General features: G+C 41.2%; 1 protein-coding gene across 1 annotated transcript in view; it reads right to left on the reverse strand.

Moving 5' to 3' along the window:
- The window catches only part of LOC138962519 (beta-parvin-like), a 43158-nt gene extending 17069 nt beyond the window's left edge, over positions 1-26089 (reverse strand). The window contains exons 1-11 of the mRNA XM_070334358.1: positions 25932-26089; positions 19240-19329; positions 17698-17768; positions 17188-17290; positions 16336-16482; positions 14105-14220; positions 13775-13833; positions 13386-13405; positions 12339-12400; positions 11748-11816; positions 11108-11209 (exon numbers count right to left, since the gene is read on the reverse strand). Coding sequence (XP_070190459.1) covers positions 11108-11209; positions 11748-11816; positions 12339-12400; positions 13386-13405; positions 13775-13833; positions 14105-14220; positions 16336-16482; positions 17188-17290; positions 17698-17768; positions 19240-19329; positions 25932-26046 — 954 coding nt within the window. The 5' untranslated portion in view covers positions 26047-26089. The remainder of the gene's footprint in view (positions 1-11107; positions 11210-11747; positions 11817-12338; positions 12401-13385; positions 13406-13774; positions 13834-14104; positions 14221-16335; positions 16483-17187; positions 17291-17697; positions 17769-19239; positions 19330-25931) is intronic.
- Positions 26090-26103: the final 14 nt, after the last annotated feature.

Genomic DNA, 26103 nt, shown 5'->3' on the forward strand with positions numbered 1-26103 from the left:
CCATACCTACCTACCTGCAGTGCTCTGCCTCAACGAAATACGGCCTCATTGGAGCGGAACTACCAAGTGAATCTCATTGCACCAAGCACGAAAACCCAACCAAACAAAATGTATTTAATTCATGTAATCATCTCATCAATAATGTGTTTGTTTATTTGTTTGTTTAAATTCGGCAGCGAAAACTCTCTCTCAACTTGGCGGCAAAATAGTACAGATTAAATAGAGAAAGTTTGAAGAGGAGTGGGCGAGAAGGAATAGGGGGGGGGGGGGGGGCTCATGGCACAACATGGGGGTGAGACAGGTGTATGGTGACGTTTAATTGAAATTTTGGGAGAAAGGAGGAAGGTGGGGGCGGAGAGCTGAGCTAGGAGGGGGGGGGGGGGGGGGGGGGGGGGGGGGGGGGGGGGGTAGCAACAGAGAAAAAGGGGAGAAGACTGGGGTGATGTGTCTGAAGACTTTAGCGCGGAAGTTGAAGAGTGCACAGGAGCTTTGCTTGATCAGCTGTCAGCTTGGGTGCAGGGGAATGTCTACACCACAAGCTCATCTTTTCCACCACCCGAATAGAAGCGGTGGTGCCCTGACAGGGCCCATAGATTAGTACACTTCGTGTTGTCGAGTAGTCCCTTCCTGTGTTAATTTCACCATACATATTCAATGTCAGGTGAGACTAACTGCAATAGAGAGACACCGTGGTCGATACCAAATTTCTACCAAAGGTTCAAACATAGTTGACAACCATGCTAAGATGGGCCAAACACAGTTTTCCACTCATTTTTATGAACACTAACGTGTTTTTTTGTTTGTTTTGGGTTTTAACATAGACCGGGAGTCGAGACGAGGGTGGTGGTGTGTGTGTGTGTCTGTGTAGAGCAATTCAGAGAAAACAACTGGGCCGAACTTTATGAAACTTTACGTGCAAATTCTCCAAATTGATACCCCCAGATGGTGTTTTTTGTAACTATGTGTTTACATCTGTTTCAATTCAGTTTTTCGGCATACGCTAAAGGGGACCTTCCTGGGCATTATGTTGCTGACCACTGCGCCACCTCTGGTCCCCTACAGGTAGCAAAGGCGACGGGCGCAGTGGCAAAGGAAACGATCGGCTGACGACAGCGCTCAAGTTAGCTGGCGCTGGGATAAGCTTGGTCTGTTCTGCAGACTGAGAGTAAGAAAGAAAATAAGGCAACGTTTTGTGACAATTTTTGCTGCTTATGTGTGAGTGAGAAAATTGAAACGTTATAATGGACGCTAACGATAACACCGTCTCACTATGTGTCACAATGTTTACACACACACACACACACACACACACACACACACACACACACACACACACACACGGACACAGAAAAACGGCAACATAATATTGAACTTTTGAATCTGCCCCTCTACTTCACAATCGAAGTCAAGTTTGTCACACCGATCTATTTTTCATCGTGACCAAAATTACTTTTGTTATCGTGACTTGTATCTGTGTGTGTGTGTGTGTGTGTGTGTGCGTGCGTGCGTGCGTGCGTGTGCGTGCGTGTGTGTGTTTGTGTGTGTGTGCAGGGGCGGAGCAGTTAAGCCCGAGGGGGGGGGGGGGGTCACAACCTGGGGTCCAGGGGTCGGTAGAGGTGGGGTACCTGGGGGGTCTGGGGGGCAAAACCCCCCTGAAGCTGAAGAAATTTAGCTATCTTATAAACAATTTGTGACTTATCCTTGATCTTAAACATGATCATTTGGTGTCAGCAGCCACTCATTATTTCTTTTAAAGTTAGTATTAAATAATGGCAATTTATCTTCACTGATATCTGCTCCCGACATCATACAGTATGGTTAGAAGGAAGACATGTCGCATAGGAGTGGCAGTTAAAACTGTACAAAAATGATACTGATTAAACAATTAACACTTCCCCCGGCTTCACAGACAGAAACAACGACATAATTCACAAACAGGTTTTGTTTTTGTGTTTTTTTACAGCCGAGGGGGGGGGGGGGGGGGGTTCCGGAACCCCTGTAACCACCCCCCTAATCCGCCCCTGGTGTGTATGTGAGTGCACGTGGGTTCTAGCGTGAAACAAATAGAGAAACTGAGAGAGGGAGGGAAAGTAAGGGAGTGAGATCGAAAGAAGAAGGAAGACAGAGAGAGAAGAAGTGAGAGAGGGAGTAAGAGTCAGGGAGTGAGAGAGTGTGTGTGTGGGGTGGGGGGGGGGAGACTGAGGGAGGGATGGAGATAGAGCGAGGAAGAGTATGAGAGGGACACACACACACACACACACACAGAAAGGTAGAGAAACAGACTGAGAGATCAGACAGTGTCTTGTTACACAATCGTGTAACATTACAATACAAAGAATACACAAAAAAAGACAGGTGAAAGAAGACAGTGTCCGGGGATGACTCACAAGACGTTAAAGCTGATGTCAGACCCCTTCCACTCCTCCTATCCTTCCCCTCCCCCTTGTCGCCCCCCCCCCCCCCCCCCTTCCTTCCCAACCCTGCCCTAAATCTCAAGCAACACTGACTCGGAAACGGAGCGGGAGCTCAAACCCGACCAGTGATACTGTCCCCAGGTGCTTGACACTTGGTTCTTTGTCGAGAAAACAGAACAGCAGTCTTGGATCTCTCTTATATTAGTTTTAACAAGGTTGTCTCATCTTAATCACGATACAGTCTTTAAAAGGGAAAAACAATAGAGGCACGAACTCAAGAGAACGTTAAATATAACGTGCCCGTGTATATTTCTTCTGCTTTCTCCCGTTCGCGCACGTGAGTGAACACACACGCACCACGTGAACACGCGCGTTCATAAAAACAGACCAGTCTTTTGTCTGTCTGGACAATCTGGAAATACCCTTACGAAGTTTGCGGGTTGGCAATGAAAGCCATTTAAAATAAAGTCAAGCAAGAAGTAGAAAGTTCTGCACAGCTGGCCATTGGTCAAAATACTGAGCATTTTGACGGTTGTGTAATGGAAACACAACAAAGCTATGGACAAGAAACATGACTGTTGCTGACTACTCCTGTGTACACCCACACACACACAACAGGGAGAGACAGAGAGAGGGGGTAGAGTTTCATACAGGCGAGGATAAACGTAAGGGTTATGGTATTCACACTGGTGACACAGAAACAGGGGTGGGACTCTCTTGTGATGAAAAAAGAGGAAATCCCTTTTCTCTAGGGGGGTTCGGGGGCATGCTCCCCCAACATTTTTGTTAAATGGTACATTAAAATCTGTGCAATCTGGTGCATTCTGAGACTAAAATTCAACTCGTTTGGATCAGGTAAAAAAGACATTCTCCTCACTCCCCCCCCCCCCCCCAAAAAAAAAAAAACCACACACCCACCCACACACTTTCACACAACAATGGTAACATTGTAACGGTGCATACTTACTCCAATACTGGCAATAGTATGATCAAAGTGACGCCCCAATGCATTGAAGCTCAAAATGACTATTGGTTATCAGGAGTTTTCAGTCAGCACAATTTAACTCTCAAGCCTCCAGTGTTCTGTTCCATCTTCACTTATCTCCATATCATTCAGTCAACAAGTTATAGATACTGTGATGAAATGGGACGCGGAAAAATAGATTACTCTAGCGGAATACGTAAGTTGTGTCCGCGGAAATCCGCGGATTCGCGGAAAAGTCCCACCCCTGCAGAAACCAAGTTTTATATTTAACTACCAGCTTATTCTTGCTAAGGAACTCTATTTAACTACCAGCTTATTCTTGCTAAGGAACTCTATTTCCTATCGACGGATTAGACTTGACATTATTGCCCCCCCCCCCCCCTCCACCGCTCATATCCCGTCATTTTCACAATGTCCACAGTGACAGTGTGAGTCTGTGTGTCTGTGAGAGGGGTAAAAAAATGTGTCACAGTGGTCATTGCATTGTGAGTGGTTAGTGAACAGTCAATGAGCAGTCAGTGAAAAGTGCTAACCGTAGGGACTGTGAGTACGCGCGCAAGTTGTATGAGCCGAACCAGTAATTCGTGCGCGGAAGTTACAACCCGATATTGCGCGGAGCATACATGTATTTTACAAGCGCGGAATTTACATATGCGCGGAAATTACCGGCTGCGCTCATTCTACTATCTCACCACATTGACACTAAGGTCAACCTCACAAGGTCACGCTCAAATGATCGACTGTCCGTCGCGCCTCTCTCCTAAACGGTGACAGTCTGGCCACTCCTTCCCCACTTCAACCGCCCCCCCCCCCCCCCCCACCTCCCGTGTGTCACCAGAGAGGGGAGACGGGTGACAAAAGCGGTGTGCATGGCCGCGATAAAGGACGCAAAACAATAGCAAAGGGGCAGGTCCCGCCCGATTCGACCAGATTGCTATGGTGGTGGTTTCAGACCGCGCCACAAACCGAGTAGAGCGGAAAACTCGGACTATATATAAGGAAGGATCAGTCGCCATCACGACAAGGCCCTTCAAACCCCTCCCCCCAGGTCCCTTTTCCACCCACTCTCTTCAACCTTTCTATTTTTAACTCAGTGTAGTGGAGCCCCCCCCCCCCCCCCCCCCCCTTTTGGTTTTAAGACCGATAAATTAAGACCTTGCTTTTTCGGACTTTCTGTTCACATCCTTTGAAAATGTAGCCCCATTTTAAAACTCGCTCCTCTTTAAGACCTGATTTTCTCAGATTTTGGGAGGTCTTTAAAGCGGGGTTCCACTGTACTGTCTCATTTCTCGTCTGCAACGAGCGACCACTGGGAATAAAGGGCCACAACAAGCAACAGGGGAAGACAATCCGCGCGACACAATGGGCAGATGATGCAACAGGCACTTGTAGCACCAGAAGTCCTCAAGCCCCAAGAACGCTGCGCTGACCGTGATAACAGAGCGAACGTGCTCCCTAGCTGTCACTTCGGTATGCCTTTCTTGGCAAGCAGGGCAGAAAACTGTCAAAGCATTGATGGAGGCCAGAGGCCGGACACCACAGTGTGTGTGTCACCGAAGGGTGTGGGGGATGGTTGTTGTCCAACACATCAAAACTAATACCCATGTGTGTCAAGCCGAAAATTGAAAAAAGGCAAGGTTTTGTAGTGGACAGTATCATCTCTTCAGTGACAAATTTTGACAGAATCTGCCATTATCAGGGTGGAGGTGGGGAGGGGTCGCAAAAGGTACTGATACTAGTCTCAGATGTAGACTGAAAAACCTGCCAACCCAACAGACAGATCTACAAACAAATCAGCAATCCCAGCACGCGCCACACACACACACACACTGTGTCACTTACTGACTTACACCTCTACAAAAACACCAGCCACTAATTCACGACAAGGAGAGTCAGAAAAGTGACCTTGTTGAGGCCAAGAGCGGGCTCTTACCGTGATGATAAAATGCCTGAAAACAATCGAGGGCACACTCGAGGGGCCGGACAAGGGGGACCGTGATCTACAGGAGCGAGTGGTCGCTCACCCTAACGGCTTGAGATGGCGGCAGATAGATGGAGAGGTCACTGCAGACACTCCACGGTTCAAGAGCCGTTTTGGCCGTGCACCGATAAGGGGGGACGTTTTCACTGTACGCTGTGCACAGCTGACAAGAGTTGATGCAGACATCAATGATAATAATTTATCAGTGTCTTACAAGACAAGAAATCCAGGATACCCCCTCCTGTGTTAATAACACAAGAAACAGATAGAAAGTTCACTTATAAGTGTGGATGATAGTAGAACACAGTGAGAGAGAGAGAGAGAGATCAAATCAAATCAAATCACACCACAGTGTGTGTGTGTCGCTGAAGGGTGTGGGGGATGGTTGTTGTCCAACACATCAAAACTGATACCCATGTGTGTCAAGCCGAAAATTGAGAGAGGGAGAGAGAGAGAGAGAGAGAGAGAGAGAGAGAGAGAGAGAGAGAGAGAGAGAGAGAGAGAGAGAGAGAGAGAGAGAGAGAGGCACACTCAAATTCCACTCACGAATTTCATTATACCAGAGAAAGAGAGGGAGAGAGAGGGGGAGAGAGAGGGGGAGAGAGAGAAAGAGAGAGAGAGAGTGTGTGTGTACGGGAGAGGGAGAGAGGAGAGACAGACACTTTTAGACAGACATCGAGTACATAAAAGCAAGCACAAGAGAGAGAGAGAGAGAGAGAGAGAGAGAGAGAGAGAGAGAGAGAGAGAGAGAGAGAGAGAGAGAGAGAATAAATGGTTGTATGAGTCTCTGGCTGCATGCATGTGTGAGAATGTGTCAAACAGGTCAGAATTCAGGAAGCTACTTCCTTTCTTGTCCCCTAAGCAAAGATAAAATTACAAAAATAAACCTAACAACAATGCAGTGACTGACTGTGGTGCTACAAATGCACTCCTAAGGAAGTGATAGTCAAGCGTTTCCGTCCTTTTAAAAATAAATGACAGTTACTGTTTAGACTCACATAATAAATTTGCAAACAAAACCCTACTTAGCTGATCAACTGTGTAAATAATGAATCAACATTTGTGACATGCAGCACAAAAACTTCAAAGATTGTTGAGCATTTGTTTTATTTCATTGCTCTTTCCATTTCTTTTATTGTTTCTGTGGGTCTATAGCTGAGCTTCTAAGTGAGTGGGTATATATAATGCATGATGATAAAAATATATAATGTTTGATCCTGTCTTTATCTCTTACGAAAGTTTTTTTTGTTCAGACTTTATAAGCATGGCTCACTTGAAAGACACCGGCACCTGTCTTCATTTATTTGACCGCCACGTGAAATTGGGATGTGATGTGATTTCCATCAATCAGACCCAGTTACCTGGCTTCATTTTGTGCACTTCAGCCCAGACTACTGACCATGCATCGTCTATTTGGAACTGTGCACCCTGCTATTTTCTGTTACCAACTAACCAGAAATGGTATTCCAGGATACAACCACTAACATTTTCCCACTGCATAACTGACCATGCTTCATCTTCTGAAAAGGGTGTGTGTGCTATTTTCTGTGACAACATGACCAGCAATAGACAAATCCCAGAAATAACTGTCTTTATAAAGAGTTGTTTCTCTTGGAAACATTGAGGCACGCTTTTCCACATGACATAAGGCCAATAACTAGTGAGAGGTGTGTCTCCACACACACTCGTCAACCACGCGTGGAGACAAGCTGCTCGCTAGTGATTTGCAAGTAATGTTAATTTGGAAAGCGTGCCTCAATGTTTCTGAGAGAAACAATTCTTTCTTCACCCATACAAACCTGAAAGAGTTATTTCCGAACATTATCTATTAAACTCTATTATATAAATAGAAAAAAGTGACCTCCTTAGCACATGCAACAGTCTTGGGGCAGTCTGTGCATACAAACTGACACATACCACAGTGTTTCTCCAGTACATTGTACTTAGAACTGTGGCTGTTGTCAGGAGTTTGATGGCATCTTTGGGATGGTTCAACATCTATTACAAACATGACATGTATTTTGAAAAGGAATAATGGTGCAGCTGAACCAGTCCTAATTTACTGAAGAAAATTAGATTATTTTAAAGGCACAGTAAGCCTCCCGTAAACCATCACAGATACTGTCAGGCTTTTACACACAGTACAAACACCCTTCCATTTGAACGCTCACCAAACGGGAACATCCTAGGTGCCCTACGTTAAGAGTGAGCAATTTTCAAAGAATTAATTTTGCGGATTGTGTCAGAGACAATCGGACCGTGGTGCGTTTTGGCGCTAGACCTAACTTTTAAAATCTAAATAATAAATTGACAGCTTGTTACACAAAAATTCTTAAATCATAAAAGAATTATTTTTTCATCAAGACAAGATCAGTACAATTCGAAGTTTTGAAAGTTTGAAAAAAGAAAAGCCCGGAAGCAAGGTCACGCAAGGTCGTGGTTCTCGTAGCAGACGACGGTTTATACCTATCGCCAGTTCCTCTGAACAGTCAAAAGCCATCGCTAGAGTTCTTGTGAACCACAGCCGTTTGTTTCGTACATAGTCAGAGGTACTTAATAACGTGCTATTGCAGATAAGCTCACAGCGAGTCGCATTCAAATTACTAAGTGACGACTACATTGTGAAAAAGGGAAACTTGATCACACGGGTTCACGATGGCTCAGGGGTAAGATAAACCACGCAAAAATAAATTCTTTGAAAACTGCTCGCTCTTTACGTAGGGCACCTAGGATGTTCCCGTTTGGTGAGCGTTCAAATGGAAGGGTGTTTGTACTGTGTGTAAAAGCCTGACAGTATCTGTGATGGTTTACGGGAGGCTTACTGTGCCTTTAATGAAGATTGATTGTAAGGCGCTTATAACTATAGTTGGATTTGCGCCATATAAATACCCTTATTATTATTATTATTATAAAACAGTTTGGCAGGAACACAAAAATAGATCCCTGATACAGTACACAAACCCCCTGCCCCTCCATATCGAACCCCCCCCCCCCCCCCCCCCCCAATACACACCTAAAACTCTCAACACTCAAAGAGTATAAGTAACACAAGCAAACAGCAAACATCCAGAGAACCAACATGACATCGCCTGTTCAGGCTATATCACATTATGACCTCATCTGAACACTCACACCCCCACACACTGATAATCAGCCCTACCAAATAGACAGGTATCCATGAAAGCAGCATGGGGTTATCTGAACTTCAGTACAGGGAGGGGGAACCATGGAAGATTTGGGTGTCACAGTGTTATCACTGGTTAGCCACTTGAAGCACACTTTGAGCTACAGGTTTAGTGAGAGAAGCTCAACATTTCTCACTGGCCAATACAAATAGCCGAGACTGTGCCAAAAGGTCAGGTGTCATGTCTACTGTCCCGAATGACACACGATTGCTGACATTTCACCATTGCCAACAGAATAAACAAATAAGAAATAGGTAGAAAATGAATGTGAAAACTGACTTTAAAGGCAGAGTAAGCCTCCCGTAAACCATCACAGATACGGTCAGGCTTTTACACACAGTACAAACACCATTTCATTTAAACACTCACCAATTGAGAACATCCTAGGTGCCCTCCGTAAAGAGCGAACAATTTTCAAAGAATTTATTTTTGCGTGGTTTATCTTACCCCTGAGCCATCGTGAACCCGTGTCAGTGATCCAGTTTTCCCTTTTCACAATGCAGTCGTCATAGTTAGTCATTTGAATGCGACTCGACGTGAGCTTATCTACAATAGCACGTTTTTTTTATGCACGAAACAACGGCTGTGACGGTTCACAAGAACTCTAGCGATGGCTTTTGACTGTTGAGAGGAACAGCGATTTGCACTGATAAACCGGCCGTCGTCTGCTACGACCCTTGCGTGACCCTGCTTCCGGGCTTTTCTTTTTTTAAACTTTCACAACTTCGAATTGTTCTGATCTTGTCTTGATGAAAAACGAATTCTTTTATGATTAAAGAATGTTTGTGTAACAAGCTGTCAATTTATTATTTAGATTTTAAAAGTTAGGTCTAGCGCAAAAACGAGGCGCCGTTGTTGTTAACGGAACAAGTCTACGAAAATAAATTCTTTGAAAATGTCTCACGCTCGACAGAAAGCAGCCAGGATGTTCCCGTTCGGTGAGCGTTCAAATGGAAGTATGCTTGTACTGTATTTAGACGCTCGGGGAGCTCTGTGATGGTTTACGGGAGGCTTACTGTGCCTTTAATTGTTGATCAGTATTTTCTATACCACTAACAAATAATCTACTTGCACATAGCTGTTTGGCAAATGTATGTTGCATGGGACACACTGACATGAAAGTGGAAGATGTTTTTCCCTCTAGAGAAACTACATATCAAGTTACACTTTTTGTGCTCTTCCATTCCAGTTGGCAATCAATTGTTAACGCATGTTATTAGAAAAAATAGAACGAAAACAGATTAGATAGAATGAAAAATGTACTGGTGATGTCATTTGGGACATACTGACATGAAAACGTCACCTTTTGGCACAGTCTCACTTTAGGAATCTACTGCTATCCAGGCATGGCATGTGTGAAGATATCTCTAGGATATGTCGCAGGCTTGGACTATTTGCAGAATTGATCGAACGATTTTTACTTCACATTGTTGAAGTTTGACTATTCGATAAGCTAGCATGTATTGTAACCGTAGTATAGCCTGTGAAGTCTAACCGGCTTCACAGTAATAAAATTAAGCAAGCAGTGGAGTATCTGGGGGAAAAATATAAGTAAATGTACAACATTTAAAAACAAGAAGAGCAAACGCTCGATCGAGTCACTTTCGCAGTTCTGAATATTATATGAGGCATCAGATGGACAGGAAGAAATTGCTATTCACAACACAATGAGTCACGTTCACATAAAATTTGAGCCCGGTCACTTTTATAGTTTCCGAGAAAAGCCCAACGTTAAGTTGTGTGTTGCCGAACAGAAAAGGCTAGTTATCTCCCTTGTTTTTCTGATAACGTTCGTAAAAGGCTACAGATGTAAATACTTTGATGTAAAGAATAATCCTACAAAGTTTCAATCACATCCGATGAACTTTGTCAAAGATATAAAATGTCTAATTTTTCCTTTGACGCTGACCTGTGACCTTGAAAAAGGTCAAAGGTCAACGAAACCATCGTTAAAGTGTAGAGGTCATTGGAGGTCACGACTAAACAAAATATGAGCCCGATCGCTTTGATAGTTTCCGAGAAAAGTCCAACGTTAAGGTGGTGTCTACAGACGGCCGGCCGGACAGACTAACACTGACCGATTACATAGTCACTTTTTCTCAAGTGACTCAAAAATGAACAAATAAATGAGAAGAAATGAACAAATAAATGAGAAAAAATGAATAAATAGAATGAAACAAATTTCTAATCTTTTCAGGGTTGGCTTCCATGGATTTATTGTCCAGCTTGCCTTGTTTTCTGGTTGAGAGAGAGAAAGACTTCCAAGAGAGATAAAGAAAAAGACTTTTTTTTATTAAAGAGAGAGAGAGAGAGAGAGAGAGAGAGAGAGAGAGAGAGAGAGAGAGAGAGAGAGAGAGAGAGAGAGAGAGAGAGAGAGAGAGTCAAGACAGAAAGAGAGATCCATTTATGATTTTCACTAAAGACAAATAAAAAAATAAAATATAAAAACATAACAATTGTGAGAAAGAAAACTGCATACAGCACAACAGGGTGAGTAAAATGCAGGATGTGAAACGTAGATTGAGAAAAGCCCAGTCCTTACCTTCTGTTCAAAAGTGTCAGGTGTGAGATGAAAGTGGTAGAGTGGCACAAAGTATCCCTCCAATAAGCCAATCAGCATCACCAGGTACACCCCATCATGAAACTGTCAACACAAACACTTATTCACTAATACTATCAAATTGTCCCCAAAATGGCAATGATCCTGCTAAGCTATTTTTTAAGTCAGTGATATTCGTTGACAACTCTGTATCAAGGATTTCACTGAAACCAGAACTTCCAGTCAACTATACAAAGTGTTTTATTGCATATAAAAAAAAATGCTGCAGGTAAAAGAAGTATTCAACATTAGACCTGAAGATTTAGTTTCAAATATTTTCAAAAATCAACCGGTAAATGCCAGAAAATACATGTACTGCTAAACAATATTCCTGAACATAAAAGGAAGTAAAATAACACAAAACCGCAAAGCGTCACTGAGTATCTAACAAAAAATACTGCAGAGGTTTGCCGGGATGAAAGAGTTAAGTTATCACTTGAATTTAGGAATCAAAGTAAACCAAACGCCACACATACAATGAGAAAAAAAACCACACACACATCATCACATAAACACACACACGTGCACCCACACACTAACACACACAAACGCGTGCGCAGGGACACACTCACACACACTTTACCTGTGAATCAAGATCAGTGACTTCTAAGTTGACCTTCATCAGCTGCTTATTCACAAAGGTCACTAGGGTCTGCACACCAAAAAAAAGAGCACACAGAGGTAAGACATAAAGCATGTTGATAAAAAAAAAATTAACATAGTACAAGAAAGCACAAACAAAGACACCAACAAAACAAAAACATAAAACTTTTTGTAACAATTGTCAGTACAGACACTGGCTTCTGGGAACACGAGGAAAGAATGAAACATACAAACATACACAGGATTTCACTGACTGAACCAAAACGTGTCAGATAACATGTCGGGACAGATAATAAAGGTTGTTGACATCCTTTTGTGATTTTCAGCTACACAAGCAAGCAGATTAAAAAAATAAAAAATAAATTGCAAAACTGCATTTGAAAAAAAAATGCTTTTCATGAAACATTTACAATGAAAATGTGGCTTACATATCAACATTGATTTTGCTCTCCTTTCGCGTGTTATTAAACATCACAGAACAATGCAACAACACCAAGCAAGAAAAGTTGAGTACTTCCCCACGGCTACAGTAAAAATTGAGAAGAACAAGGGAAGTAATCAGTTGACCCACCTTCTTCACAACGTTCAGCTTGTCTGGTGCATGGTCGAACAGTGTATCAAAAGCATCTCTCTCTGAAATAAAAACAATGAGGGAAGCATACAGATTACAACTGGTCTTGACCTCTCTCTAACAGCCGGAATCAAGGATAAGGATAAGATTTCATACAGTCCTGTCAGGTGACCTTCATGGACATCCGGGCTGCTTTCTCCCTGGGGAAAGCCAGCTGCCATACAGTACGCCCTACACAGGTTGTTTTTTCCCCTGCATGCGTGTATTCATGTTTTTATGCCCTGTGAACTTGGGTTCTTTATCGTGCACACGCGTACACACAGGGTGTTCGGACACAGAGAAGAGTCTGCCCAAAGTTGACTCTGGGAAATAAATCCCTCGCCGAACAAGGGGGTCAAACACGCACCGATGGCTACAACTGGTTTTCAAGTGAGCGACGCTTCCGACTGAGCTATTTCCCCACCCCCAGCAAGACATGAAGGAAGGGAACAAAGGATGGAGGAAGGAGACGGAGTGAGTGGTGACAGATTTTAGATAATGACATGAAGTGCGAATGTTTCAATTTACAAAAGCCAAAGCAATATGACAGCCTGATGGCTACAAGCCCCAAAAGGTTTACTTCACATAGGAACACACTGCTTTTATGACAAACAAGGGATAGCAGATGCCATCAAAGTTTTGTGTTCATACACAAGTCCTCAACAGTCAGCAGATTTGTATTGTAACCGTCAGTCACTCTTTGTCAAAAAAGAAATACTGCTGGCTGCATCTCTCTGCTTTCTCCTTTTTGTTTGTTTTGGGCAATGTCTCTTGATGTCTAAATAATATCAAAGACGGGATTTTATACACCTGACAGTCATAAAAAGTTTACTGTTAGTCAATCTTTTTCAAACAGTTACACTGCTGGCTGTGTTTTTCCTGTTTTCTCTTCTTTGGTCGTTTTGTTTTGAGTGATGTCTAGATGTCTACATGATGTCTAGACTGTATTAGCTACGTAAGGCTTTAATAAACAGTTAACAAAGAATTCACATTAAGATATCAACTCACCAAATCTAGCTCCGATGTCGCTGAAAGAAACAAAATATGTACAAAATTATGTAACGTAAAAAGCAGATAGTAAAATGTAAACTACTCTCCCCCGGAGTCATTTTTAGACACCATAGACAAATTGCCATTCCCATTAACCTAAAATTCCCAGAGATTAAGAGAGAAAAATAGCACATGTTTTTTCACATAGTCATAGACAATCATTCCAATTGCTTTTCAAACATATGTACCTCAGACAGTTTTTGTTTGGGTTTGTTTCTTGCACACAAAAAAGGGAGAAATCTAAATACACACACTTGTATTCATAAATGCCATACAGAAGAACATTAAGCCATGGATGAAAATCTGTACTAGAACTTAAGAGGTATTACTGCAAAAGAGGCACTTACTCATTTGTTGATGTAATTTCCTCTGTTATTCTCCTTGTCTGAAGGACACCATCTACTTTCTGAAAAAAAGCAACAAGACATAAAACATAAAATGCATCCATAACTTATAGATGTCTTGTAAGTTCATAAGACTGCAACTGTCATTTTTTTCTGGGTGCACACTTTCACTTACAGGACATAGCCTTCCATTCACTCAATGTGCAATCTTAAAACCACATTCACAATCGAAAACGATTTTTTTTTTAAAAGCTTGCTTTGATCTATTCTACAATTGAGTTCCTTATGTTTACACTCCTGCAAAACTCCAGGTAAAAGACATCTCCAACACACCTGAACAACCAGCAAGGTAACGCACACATTCTCCGGCAAACGGATGGGGGCCCTGAAGTGTCTGGCCAGAGCTACCACCAGATGCAGTATGGCTACCAGGTTCTTGGTGTGCACACCTGCAACACAAACAACAAATGTTTTGACAAAATATACAAACAGTAGCATCATGATATATCTGCGCAACTACAGCCATGCATCGACGTCAGACAAAACAAACAAAATAAAGACAGCAGGGGTGGAAAAGCTATCAGGTTCTTTGGGCAAACTTGTACCTGTTAATTATTAAACCTGCATCACAAAACAAAAAAAGTCACCAAAAGGTGCTGCCTCTAGTCTAAATAATTGATTACATGCCAATAAGTCTGATTAAGCAAAAACTGTAAATAGATACACTTGGAGACAGATCTACATCAGATCAAAAAGAAGCTTATCACCTGCTTCTGCCACAGACAAAAGCTCTGGCAATACTTTGGGAAAAAGTATCAACTGATGTTTAACAGATCCACTCCAACCAGAAGCAAGACCACATGCACACACTCATTCATACATACAAACTATATCTTTTGGTGTTACACTTGGCTGTAACTGGGATATTGACAATGACACATTGTCAGCTGAACATTATAAGATGTTTGATGGGTTGTTGACAGACCAGCTTTTTTGTCGGTCCAAGGGGGAGCATATCGTCTTTTGTTTCATATTTATTGACCAAGGCCGAAGGCCGCGGTCAATAAATATGAAACAAAAGTCGATATGCCCCCCGAGGACCGACAAAAAACCTGGTCCGACAACAAACCACCAAACATCGTTTTTGTCATCATTTTGGTAGTGAGAAAATAAGTGCCAAATCAACACAGGGAGCCATGCTTTGAAACACGAGTTCCGTTTTGATAACACATGGTTTGGGGCCCCAGCACGTTGTTGCAATCAAAGCTGGCGTGTGAAAGCAACTTTCTGTGTTTTGAGTTCATAAAATGTTGGGATAAATATGTCAGGTTTGAGGATGCACAGTTCTGTAGGTTCCTCTCAGTATTCCACCCCCTCGGTTTTCAGTTGTAAATATTAAGCTTAGTGATCGAATGTGGAAGCTACGTTGGGTCAAAGGTCACAGAAGATTTGCGTTGTGCAGCGAAGGAAAGAATCGCGATCTTGTTTCCGACTCATTGCCTCTTTGTTTTTCATTAGACCTGTCATTCTGCTTGCTCGGCTTTGTTAGATGTTTGCATATCTTGTTGCTATGTTCTTTGCTTTTATTATTATTTCTTATTTGCGCTTCGTTTATCGATACAACGTCTTGTGCACGGGTCAAAATGTGTGTGTCAGGGGTCAATTGGTTTGACTTAAACTTGACATTCGTGTTTCTCCGAACGTCTGTGTATCGAAACACGCACCCCATGACTTTGTAAGAAGACAAAACATATCGCTAGGTTTCATTTGTTTGTGATGAATTTATGACCTTTCATTAAGTAGTTTTGTTTTTTTGTTTACTTTTGCCAGTTTGCCAGTTCGTTTTTGGAACTTTGCAAAGCAGTGTCGTGTTGTCTGTTTAGGTCTGGGGAAACGCCAATAAAAAGAGCCGAAGAATCCCCGAGCGATTCTATTGGGTTTGCTTTTGATTATCCATGTATAACCTGCTTCCTGCAACTATGGTAACCGGGGATTTATTGCATGGGGAACATGAGATTTATTTCCCATGTGTTTGTGAATGAAAAGTGGTGAAAATGATGACAATATACGTTATTTGCGTGTTTGACCAAAATATGACATTTTACACAGATCGAGACAGTCATTGTTCTCCGAGACCGCGATAGCGGTCGAGGTGAACAATGACTGTCGAGATCTGTGTAAAATGTCATATTTTGGTCAAAAACGCAAATAACATTTATGTATCGATCGAATTCCTTTCAGGTACTATGACTTTGTTGTTGTTTTGACAATTGAACGAGCCCGGGCACACACACATGCAATCAAACACAAAAGCTTCATATTTGGGCGTTTCAGGTTGACCGAAACTTCAAAGGAACTACAAAACACACGTCATGTACTGACTTTGTTGTTGTTTTGACATTGAACAGCACACACACATACAATCAAACACATGACGTGTGTTTTGTAGTTCCTTTAAAGTTTCGGTCAACCTGAAACGCCCAATTATAAAGTTTTGTAGGCCTCTGACGTCACATGACTCAAAGAAGGGAAATCCAATCTCCAATCGATACATTGTGCCTTACTGTCAACACTCCACTTCTGCTGGTTCCAGACAGGGGGGAGTTGCAGCATGCGGTTAATGTAGTCCAGCACCACACGCAGTTTCTGCTTCTGTCCGATCTCAGACTGCGTCACTTCTGGGGCTTCCACTTTCACGTTGGCCAGTTTCTCTGAAAAATGACACCAACGACATCACCATGAAAAAAAATGTGTGATTGATAAAGAAGAAGTAGAAGTTATCCTCAAACAAACATTTGTACAGACTAATTGTAATTCTTTTCTTCCCATCTGTCAGTTTTGCAAAGGTGTTTGATGTTACATGTTACATGTATATATGTTACAGTTAATCTGTGAAACCAGGGAATACGTGTATTACCTAGGTAATACATGAATTAACTGACGGAAAAAACAGTTAATTCATGTGTTAACAAGATCCACGGATGCACAAAAACAAAACACACACACACACAAAAAACACATACTTCATGGTTAATTTGATTTATTCCAGTTGGTCAGCTGGTTTGGATTTAGAACTTAGTTCAGCTCGAATGAACTGCTTTCATGGTAGACTGCTGGTTTCATGCTGTTGACTGCCTGAGCAGAGTTACTTCCCTTGGTCAAAATTCACTACAGCAAAGAATCTTTACGTTGTAACTTATGATAAAAGTTAGGCCAAGATTTAACCAGGAATACTTAAACAGAGATAGAAAATTCAAATAAAATCGTCACAGAACAAACAGGCAAAAACAAAACAGTAGCATACCCCAGAATAAGCCCAAAATGATCGACTTCATAAACCAAAAGATGTTTGAGGACAATTTTTCAATAAAGTGACAGGGATAGCCCCAGAGATTGAAAAAAGCCACCACACTCACCAATAAGCTTCTGAAGAATCTGTCCATCAAAAAGGTCCTCCTCAATGTCTTTCACAATGATACGATGATCAGCTAACTCATCATTGATCCAGTCTAGAAGAACCTGCCCAGTTCAAACAACTGCACTTATTCAACATGAAAAAACAAAGAGAGAGGGACACATGCAGTAAGACTAAGAGGGAGCCTATGTGGGAGCGATGGAGGGAGCAAAATAAGTGTGGGGGTGGGGATGGGTGTGTGTGTGTGTGTGTGTGTGTGTGTGTGTGTGTGTGTGTGTGTGTGTGTGTGTGTGTGTGTGTGTGTGTGTGACAGACTGATTATTTTAATGCATAACACACATCAAGAAGCACATTTTATTCATTCAAACAATTGAGTTAATAAAGTGCTGAAACAACTAGTCCAAATGGAACACACACACACACACACATAACACTAACATGTATATGCTAAGCCGAACAATCAATGATTTATACACACTCATGTTGATCATTTCAAAACGACTTGACCCACCTGGATAAGATCTTTCAACTTAGCATTTTCTCGCGAGTGAGGTTCAATCATGGACCGCTCTTCTGCCTCTCCTGAAAAAGCAATAATAAATTACACAAAATCATGCATTCAATGCTAACAGCACTTGATGTTTTATTAGAGCAACATGCACCTCACGGCTGTTCAAAGGGCTTCATTTCTGCTATTCTAGCTGCAGGATATTTTTAGCCCCCAATCCTTTCCCCACAGCAGAGATAACACAGCAGCTAGTAGCTCTCAGTGCATAGCCAATCTCCCAGTATAGCGCGGAAGCAGTTGGGTATAACAGGCAAGCGAGCTTAACAGTGTGCTGGCTGCAGCTGTTGGTAGCCAAACTATTCCCTCAGCTGGGCTATTTTTAACTCACACTAAAACACTAGCTAGGAACAGCCGTGGTACCTATGTACCTCAACATGTTGAATGTAATTGTAAGATTCTAAGAACAGCAAAATCATTAGCGACCATTTAAGTACAGACTCTACTAATCGAGAAAACTTATAGTATACGGATCATAACTTGAAAATTAATGAGATTCTTGAGAACCAATTTCAGTAACTGGCGTAAATGCCTATCTTATTTTTAAAAACGTTCTTCAGTACTGAAGCGAAAATGTTTGTGTACATGTATGCAAACTCACACGTGATGTTAACATACAAACAATCTCAACCATACACTACACAATTTCTTGGTAGAATAAATACCCTTGCAGATTCAAAGTATAAATCATTAATAGTATACATGTACAGTCGAACTCGCTTACGACGAATCACTGGGGATCGGGAAATAAGTTCGTCTTAACCGAAATTCTCATTAAGAGAATTGATTGATTTTTTTACTGTCACAATTTTAGAAGTAAAACTTAAAAAGTCGTGTAAAAGCATGTACATGCACATTCTGATCAATCTCCGATTTCATGGTGTCCACCAGTTCTGGCCAAGTTTCCTCTCAAGACATCAAAGAGACCGCCCCATAAATTAAACTCCCCATAGGTTAAACTCGGTCACTGACCCGGGTGCAGGAAGTGTTTCCTCTCTCATATGAAAGGGGAACCACCTCTCATAGCTAAAACTGGGTCAATGACCCCTGGGAAGAAGGTCAGTGTCTATAAAGAAGGCCACCCAGCCATCACAATGGACCTGCCTTTGACCTCGCCTCACACGCAGATCCTTGTAGCCTTGTGACTTTTAGAGACAAAGCGGCTCTGGGGCGATGAAAACGTGTTTGTTAAAAGAGGGGTTCGTTATGCAAATGATATGATATGTCGATCTCGGGAGAGTTTAAAGATTTCGCCATAAGCGTGAGTAAATTACAGACATTATGCATGCTTGGGAATCCAAAAAGTGCTCGTTATAAGCATAAATTCGTTACAAAGAATTCGTTTCAAGCATTTTTTTTAAGCATGAAGAAAGAGGTATTCAGTTGGGAACTTAAAACTAATACGTTATAAGTCAAAATTCGTAACTAGCGTGTTCGTTTTAAGTGGGTTCGACTGTATGTTTAGCTGTGCTACACTTCAAGACTTACCCAGCTGATAGCCTTCAGGTCCAATGTCAGGAAGAGTTGGACTAGTTGGAGATTCAATGGCATTCTTTCCTTCCTCTTGGAGTTCATTCACTGAAACACAACATGTTCAGATTTATTTTGACATTAACTTTTCAGTTCAATAAGCAAGGTCACATTTAATCCACATGCTTTCCAGTTGTTGTGGATTAAATGTGTGTGTGCGTGTGCGTGTGTGTGTGTGTGTGTGTGTGTGTGTGTGGTTACAACAAGTGTTTTCTTTTGACAGTTCCACAAAAAAAGCTTTGCCTGATGTGAGCTTGTGTCCGATATTCTATCACGGTACCCCTGAGCTATCGTGGAAGAAGTATTATTTCCGAGTAGTCTCTAAAACCCTATTGAAATGGTCTGGCGGAATAGCCGACTCGCCTAATTTGCATAGATAAAATCACTATTTTGTTTTTAGAGACTAACGCTTGAGCTGTGCGAGAAGTCGTAACCTGTCACCCCTTTTGGTGCCACGTCATTGTATGCAGGAGTTACGTACAATGCCAGATCTCGTGAGACTTTTTCCCGAAACTTCCTTTCGAGGAAATCTTCCAACCGGCAAGATGTGTGTCACTGTCTGATTCTTTCAGGTTGGTTTTGTGACGTTTTTACATTTAGTCAAGTTTTGACTAAATGTTTTAACACAGAGGGGGAATCGAGACGAGGGTCGTGGTGTATGTGTGTGTGTGTGTGTGTGTGTGTCTGTGCGTGTGTGTGTGTAGAGCAATTCAGACCAAACTACTGGACCGATTTGAGAGTTCCTGGGAATGATATCCCCGGACGTTTTTTCTTTTCTTTTCGATAAATACTTTTGATGACGTCATATCCGGCTTTTTGTAAAAGTTGAGGCGGCACTGTCACACCCTCATTTTTCAATCAATTTGATTGAAATTTTTGTAAAGCAATCTTCGACGAAGGCCAGACTTCGGTATTGCATTTCAGCTTGGTGGCTTAAAAATTAATTAATGACTTTGGTCATTAAAAATCTGAAAATTGTAATAAATTTGTTTTTTACACCCCCGGTATAGGGGTGTGTATAGGATTCGGTCGATGTGTTTGTTTGTGTGTTTGTGTGTTTGTGTTCGCATATGTGCACATCCTAGATACTGGGTCACAACTATGGGACATGGACACCAGGAAAAAAAGTAGGACTGAATTGAGTGAAATACTCTTTTTTAAGTGCAAAAGACATGCCTGTATCTTTTTCTGTCAAAGAGAGGACCTTTCATATCGGGGTTTCTTTAGAAATGACAATTAGACACATGCAGTACGCTCTATGTCGTGGGTTACATGGTTTCCACTTTAGGCTTCAATATCCCACAGGAAAGAACTTTAGCTCAGTTATTGCATGTGGCATGTGGACAACATTGATAAATAAATATGCAAACATGAAAGTTTGAAATTACAAGTTTCCATAAGTTAACTAGATCGAAGTAGAAAGTGGAAACCGTAACCCACGCAATTTCCAGGTGCAAAAGTTTTTCTTGTAGGTCAAATGTAGCAACTAGCCTTTTGGGCACCCTTTTGGGTTTTAATACATGATAGAAAGATTTAAGTGAGCAAAAAGTTTTCGATCTGTGCTCACTGGGTTTATGTGTATAGAGATAATACTGTCGTGAGTTACATGGAAACCATAGTTTGTAATGTCTTTTATTTCCAAAGAAAAGAACTAAAACTTGATTATTGCAATTTGCATGTGGACAACATTGATAAATAAATATGCAAACATGAAAGTTTGAAATTACAAGTTTCCATAAGTTAACTAGATCGAAGTAGAAAGTGGAAACCGTAACCCACGCAATGTCCAGGCGCAAAAGTTTTTTTTGTAGGTCAAATGTAGCAACTAGCGTTTTTGGGCACCCTTTTGGGTTTTAATACATGATAGAAAGATTTAAGTGAGCAAAAAGTTTTCGATCTGTGCTCACTGGGTTTATGTGTATAGAGATAATACTGTCGTGAGTTTCATGGAAACCATAGTTCGTAATGTCTTTTATTTCCAAAGAAAAGAACTAAAACTTGATTATTGCATGTGGACTACATAGATAAATAACTATGCATACATGAAAGTTTGAAATTTTCAAGTTTCCATAAGCGACAATCCTAAATGAGAGAATTAATCGATTGTCGATCGTGCGTTGCAGAAGAATCGAAAATTTCATAATGGCGCCGATCATGAGAACACATGTGCTGCTCAAACTTTGCACCAGATCAAGCTTTAATCAGCAAAATATCGCAAAATTCGTCGATGAATATATGCTACAATTGTCAAAAAAGATTTTACAGGTCTCAAACAGTGAAGATACAGCGTGGTCTGTCGTGAGTTACGTCTCAAAAACCGGAAACGAATACGATTGGGTGGATAAATTCTCATTGTCTATTCACATGACCGGGTCAAACGTCATGAATGGAACTTTCGACGGTGTTCCCGCGATCTCACAACGCGTGTGTGATAGGCAATGCGGGATTTGTCGTCTGCTGTGGCCATGCTTTCGTGGGTTACAGATGGAAACGAAACAAGGGTGGGGTACATTCAAGCGCGATTATAAGCTGAAATAAATTTGTTTCCTACCGTAGTGCTGTGTTTTGAAAACCTAAATGTTGTTGAAATAAATAAATAATGACTTTGAATAACTTTGAGGTTTCCTTTGTTCAGCAGATCGCATTTTTTGATGAAGTTGAAACCGGAAACGACGGTAACCCACGATTACGTGTTTTCTTTGCCGATCAAACTCCCAGAAGAAGAAAAATAGATGTAATTCTTGAGTGTGTATGTCGAGAATAATCCTTCAGCTGACCCATAAACATCACAATAAAATTCACAGAGCTTTATTCTCCATTATGTACAGCTGCAACACAGACTGGTGTATTTTTGTCCCAGTTTTAGGTGCTGTTTTGGGGGCATTTTGGCTAAAAATTAAATCGTTTAAAACCCACAGCAATGTTTGGAAACCCAAACTTGGTTGTTACAGTAAGTCAAATCCATCCCCTTTGACATCAAAGCATCCCCTTTGTCATCCATTGCTCAGAGATATTGTGACAGTCATTCAAAGTTGACAACCCATAGTATTTCCCAGTATCTAGGACGTGCACATATAGATCTCAAGAATGAACGGACCGATCGTCACCAAACTTGGTGAACAGGTTCTATACATTCCTGAGACGGTCCTTACAAAAATTGGGACCAGTCAAACACACGGTTAGGGAGTTATTAGTGGATTAAGATTCTACAAGGACTTATAGAGGGACATATTAATGGTCAAAGGGAAATAACTTATTTTAACCACACTTGTTAGCAGTGCCTTCTCAGTTGGTGGCAGTGAGAATGGTAAGGACGGGGGTGTTTTTCCTACCTCGGAGGAATTTCTTATTTTACATCATTTCCTGATTCCAAAAACATATAAATATGTTATATTTGGATTAAAAACAAGCTCTGAAAATTACAAATATAAAAATTATGATCAAAATTAAATTTCCGAAATCGATTTAAAAACAATTTCAATAAATTTCCTTGTCGGTTCCTGATTCCAAAAACATATAGATATGATATGTTTGGATTAAAAACACGCTCAGAAAGTTAAAACGAAGAGAGGTACAGAAAAGTGTGCTATGCAGCACAGCGAAACCACTACCGCGCTGAACAGGCTCGTCGGTTTCACTCCGTTATGCACAAGCGGCGGACTGCGGTCATTGTGAAAAAATGCAGTGCGTTCAGTTTCATTCTGTGAGTTCCACAGCTTGACTAAATGTAGTAATTTCGCCTTACGCGACTTGTTTTAATTATTTGCATTGACGCAAAGAATATTTGTTTGTTTGGTTATGTAGTTATATTTTGGAGCGTACAGCGTTTCAAATGATAATATTGTTGAAATTCATTCGGTTCTTCGTGTTTTTATGCAACATGCATACGTCACTGAATTTTTAAACAGACGACATTTTGTTGCGAAGTTTTGCAGTGTATTTTGTGGGTTAGGATAGAATAATTCACTGACATTGTGAACATTTAGGGGAATAAAAGTTATGGGATAATGTTTTTGAGTAAAGAATAGTTGGTGACAATTTTATTGACATTTTACAATGCAGTCTTTGGGCGATCCCATGTGGTGTGTCGGCCACGCGCTATCAGTGAGATTAAAGATGTGAACGTATCTTGAGGGTACGTTGATATATTTTCCTTTTTACGTTTTATAATTGGGTAAGAAGTGGTAAACAAAGTATGCTGGTTGTGTCATGGCTCATGCTAGTGGGGGTATGTTTTGAATGTTTGAGAAAACTGTATTGTTTTGAATGTTTGAGAAGTGAATGGTTCAATGTAAAGCAATAATTTGCTTGGTGTATTGTTGAAGAAGAAATGATGCGTTTTTCCATTAGAGAGTCCAGATTTGGATATGTGGAATTGTTTCTTGTCCATATGCTGATGGTGTGCACTCTGTATGTTACAGACTTGGCAGCATGTGCAACGTTGTTTTCATTTTTTAATTTTTTAAAAATTTTTTTTACAGATTAGGGTTTCTTGGGTTTTTACAGATTAGGGGTTTCTTAGGGTTTCATCAGATTAGTTTTTTTCTGAGTTTCGTAGGGTTTTTCCTGTGTTTTGTAGTGCTAGAGTTTTTCTTGTTTTTGTGTGGCTTTTCTGTTTCATTATTAGAGCTGTTTTTCCTGTTATTTTTTTTATTGAAGTAGCTTAGAGAGTAGATTAAAGAAGAAGTTTTTGTTGAGTGTAAACCCTTTTTGCCTCCAAAGTTCCCATCGTATTTCCACCAACATCGTATGGAATAAATGAACCTGTTATTGAAACCTGTGTTTTTTTGTTTGATTTTAACAAGAAAGGGGGCACACGGTTACACTAAAATTAAGTAAAAATGCCCAGGGAAGACTGGAAGTAAGGCTTGGTCTGAAAACTATAAACAATTGAAGGCCTAAGCAGGCAAATATACCAATACATTGTAAAAATATGCTGTCTGATTTTCAAGCTCTCCCACAGTCTGACTAACAATTACTCACACTGGAAACTTGGTCTCCACAATCACTTTGTTTGTTTGTTTGTTTGCTGACCCCCAGCCGACAACGAAGGGCCATATCAGGGCGGTGCTGCTTTGACATATAACGTGCGCCACACACAAGACAGAAGTCGCAGCACAGGCTTCATGTCTCACCCAGTCACATTATTCTGACACCGGACCAACCAGTCCTAGCACTAACCCCATAATGCCAGATGCCAGGCGGAGCAGCCACAAGATTGCCAATTTTAAAGTCTTTGGTATGACCCGGCCGGGGTTCGAACCCACGACCTCCCGATCACGGGACGGACGCCTTACCACTAGGCCAACCGTGCCGGTCTCCACAATCACTAGATGCACAGACCTGAAAACCACTGTTTTGCACTTGGAGTATTCTCAAGCAAACTTAGTCATCCAGTAACTTAGTGTATTATCTGAAAAATTAGCGTACTCTACACAGCATTTCAATATCCAGGATTCAAACATGTTTCACAGGGTCCGTCGCACCCTTAATTAAGTTTACCAAAACATTTAAAACAAATGCTTCTTTCCATGTTTACTGACAAAAACTGTAGTGTACTGTAACTCACTAACTGTAAATGTAATCGGTACTACTTCAGTACTTGTCTCCGAAAACCTCTGAAAACCTCAAGAGATATTAAGAAAGTTTGTTCTCAGATCATGTTTTGTTACATATTGGTTTGAAATCATAACTTATTTTTGGAACTTTCACCGTTTATGACTTTATTTTCGTGTTTGTGTGAGGATTCACGATATAGTCGAAGGAGCGGAACCACTAATCACATGACGTCATCAATACTTGTGTTTTAGATTAGCAAGAGTTACCTCCCTTGTCTTTGTAAAAAAATCTGACTCTGAACACATAAATAAGGGTACAAATAGCATGAATCAGGCATAACTTCTAGGAGACATGTCTAAAACTTCAATTTGAAGTTAGATTTAGTAATTTTAGATGTGGTTTTGGTTTTTTATTGGAAGATTTTCGGAGTCAGGTAATTATGTGTCAAAATTGGTACCCGTCAAAATACAGGATCGGCTTCGGGGTGCGCTAGGACATTTTTTTTTCCCCACTGACCGTACTGCTTTAATGATGCGTACAAAATACGGTGAAATCGTATTGGTTCCCAGGTCTGATAATGGTACAGTGTCAATCAAAGTACAGGTACATAGATGACTGACATCTGGTGTATTTTTCAAATGATGTATGTTTCCATAAATTATTTACCCTAAAGGTTAAAGTTAACCCTACCTTGACTAAACAAGAGTCAACTAAATAGGTCATTAGCGACCATTTAAGTACAGACTCTACTACTAATGCCGTAATGGAGAAAACTTATACTAAACGTCTCAGAGTCCTGCGTTGGTCTATGGGTTGAGTCACTGTTACCGAGAGTGGCTAGCTCTGGCAAACAGGTCTTATTTCTGAAAACGTTCTTCCGTTTCGTAAAGTTTCGGTACACCTCTACTCTACAATTCGATATCTTCAGCTGAATCAAGCCCAGAGCGAACGACCTAGAAAGAAAGTGGAACACTCCGAACAGTCCTGAAACTCAAAACTGGCATTCCTGAAATTCTCGAACTTTGACGTGTCTTCAGCGCTGAAAACTTTTACCTACGACCCAAATAGGCAACACACCGATAACACTTTACCTTCTTTGATCTTCTTCTTCCTCGCTAATGTTCCTATCTTCTCCAAAAACGATTCATCCTTCTTTTTGGGAGTTAGAGTCCCGGAGCTAGTGGAAGTGTTTGGAGAAGTCGCCATGTTGGTAGAATAGCCGCAACTTCCGGTGGCAGAGAGGTTGAACTTGATTACACAGTC

Source organism: Littorina saxatilis, linkage group LG3, assembly GCF_037325665.1.
Source record: "Littorina saxatilis isolate snail1 linkage group LG3, US_GU_Lsax_2.0, whole genome shotgun sequence".
In the NCBI taxonomy this organism is placed as follows: Eukaryota; Metazoa; Mollusca; class Gastropoda; order Littorinimorpha; family Littorinidae; genus Littorina; species Littorina saxatilis.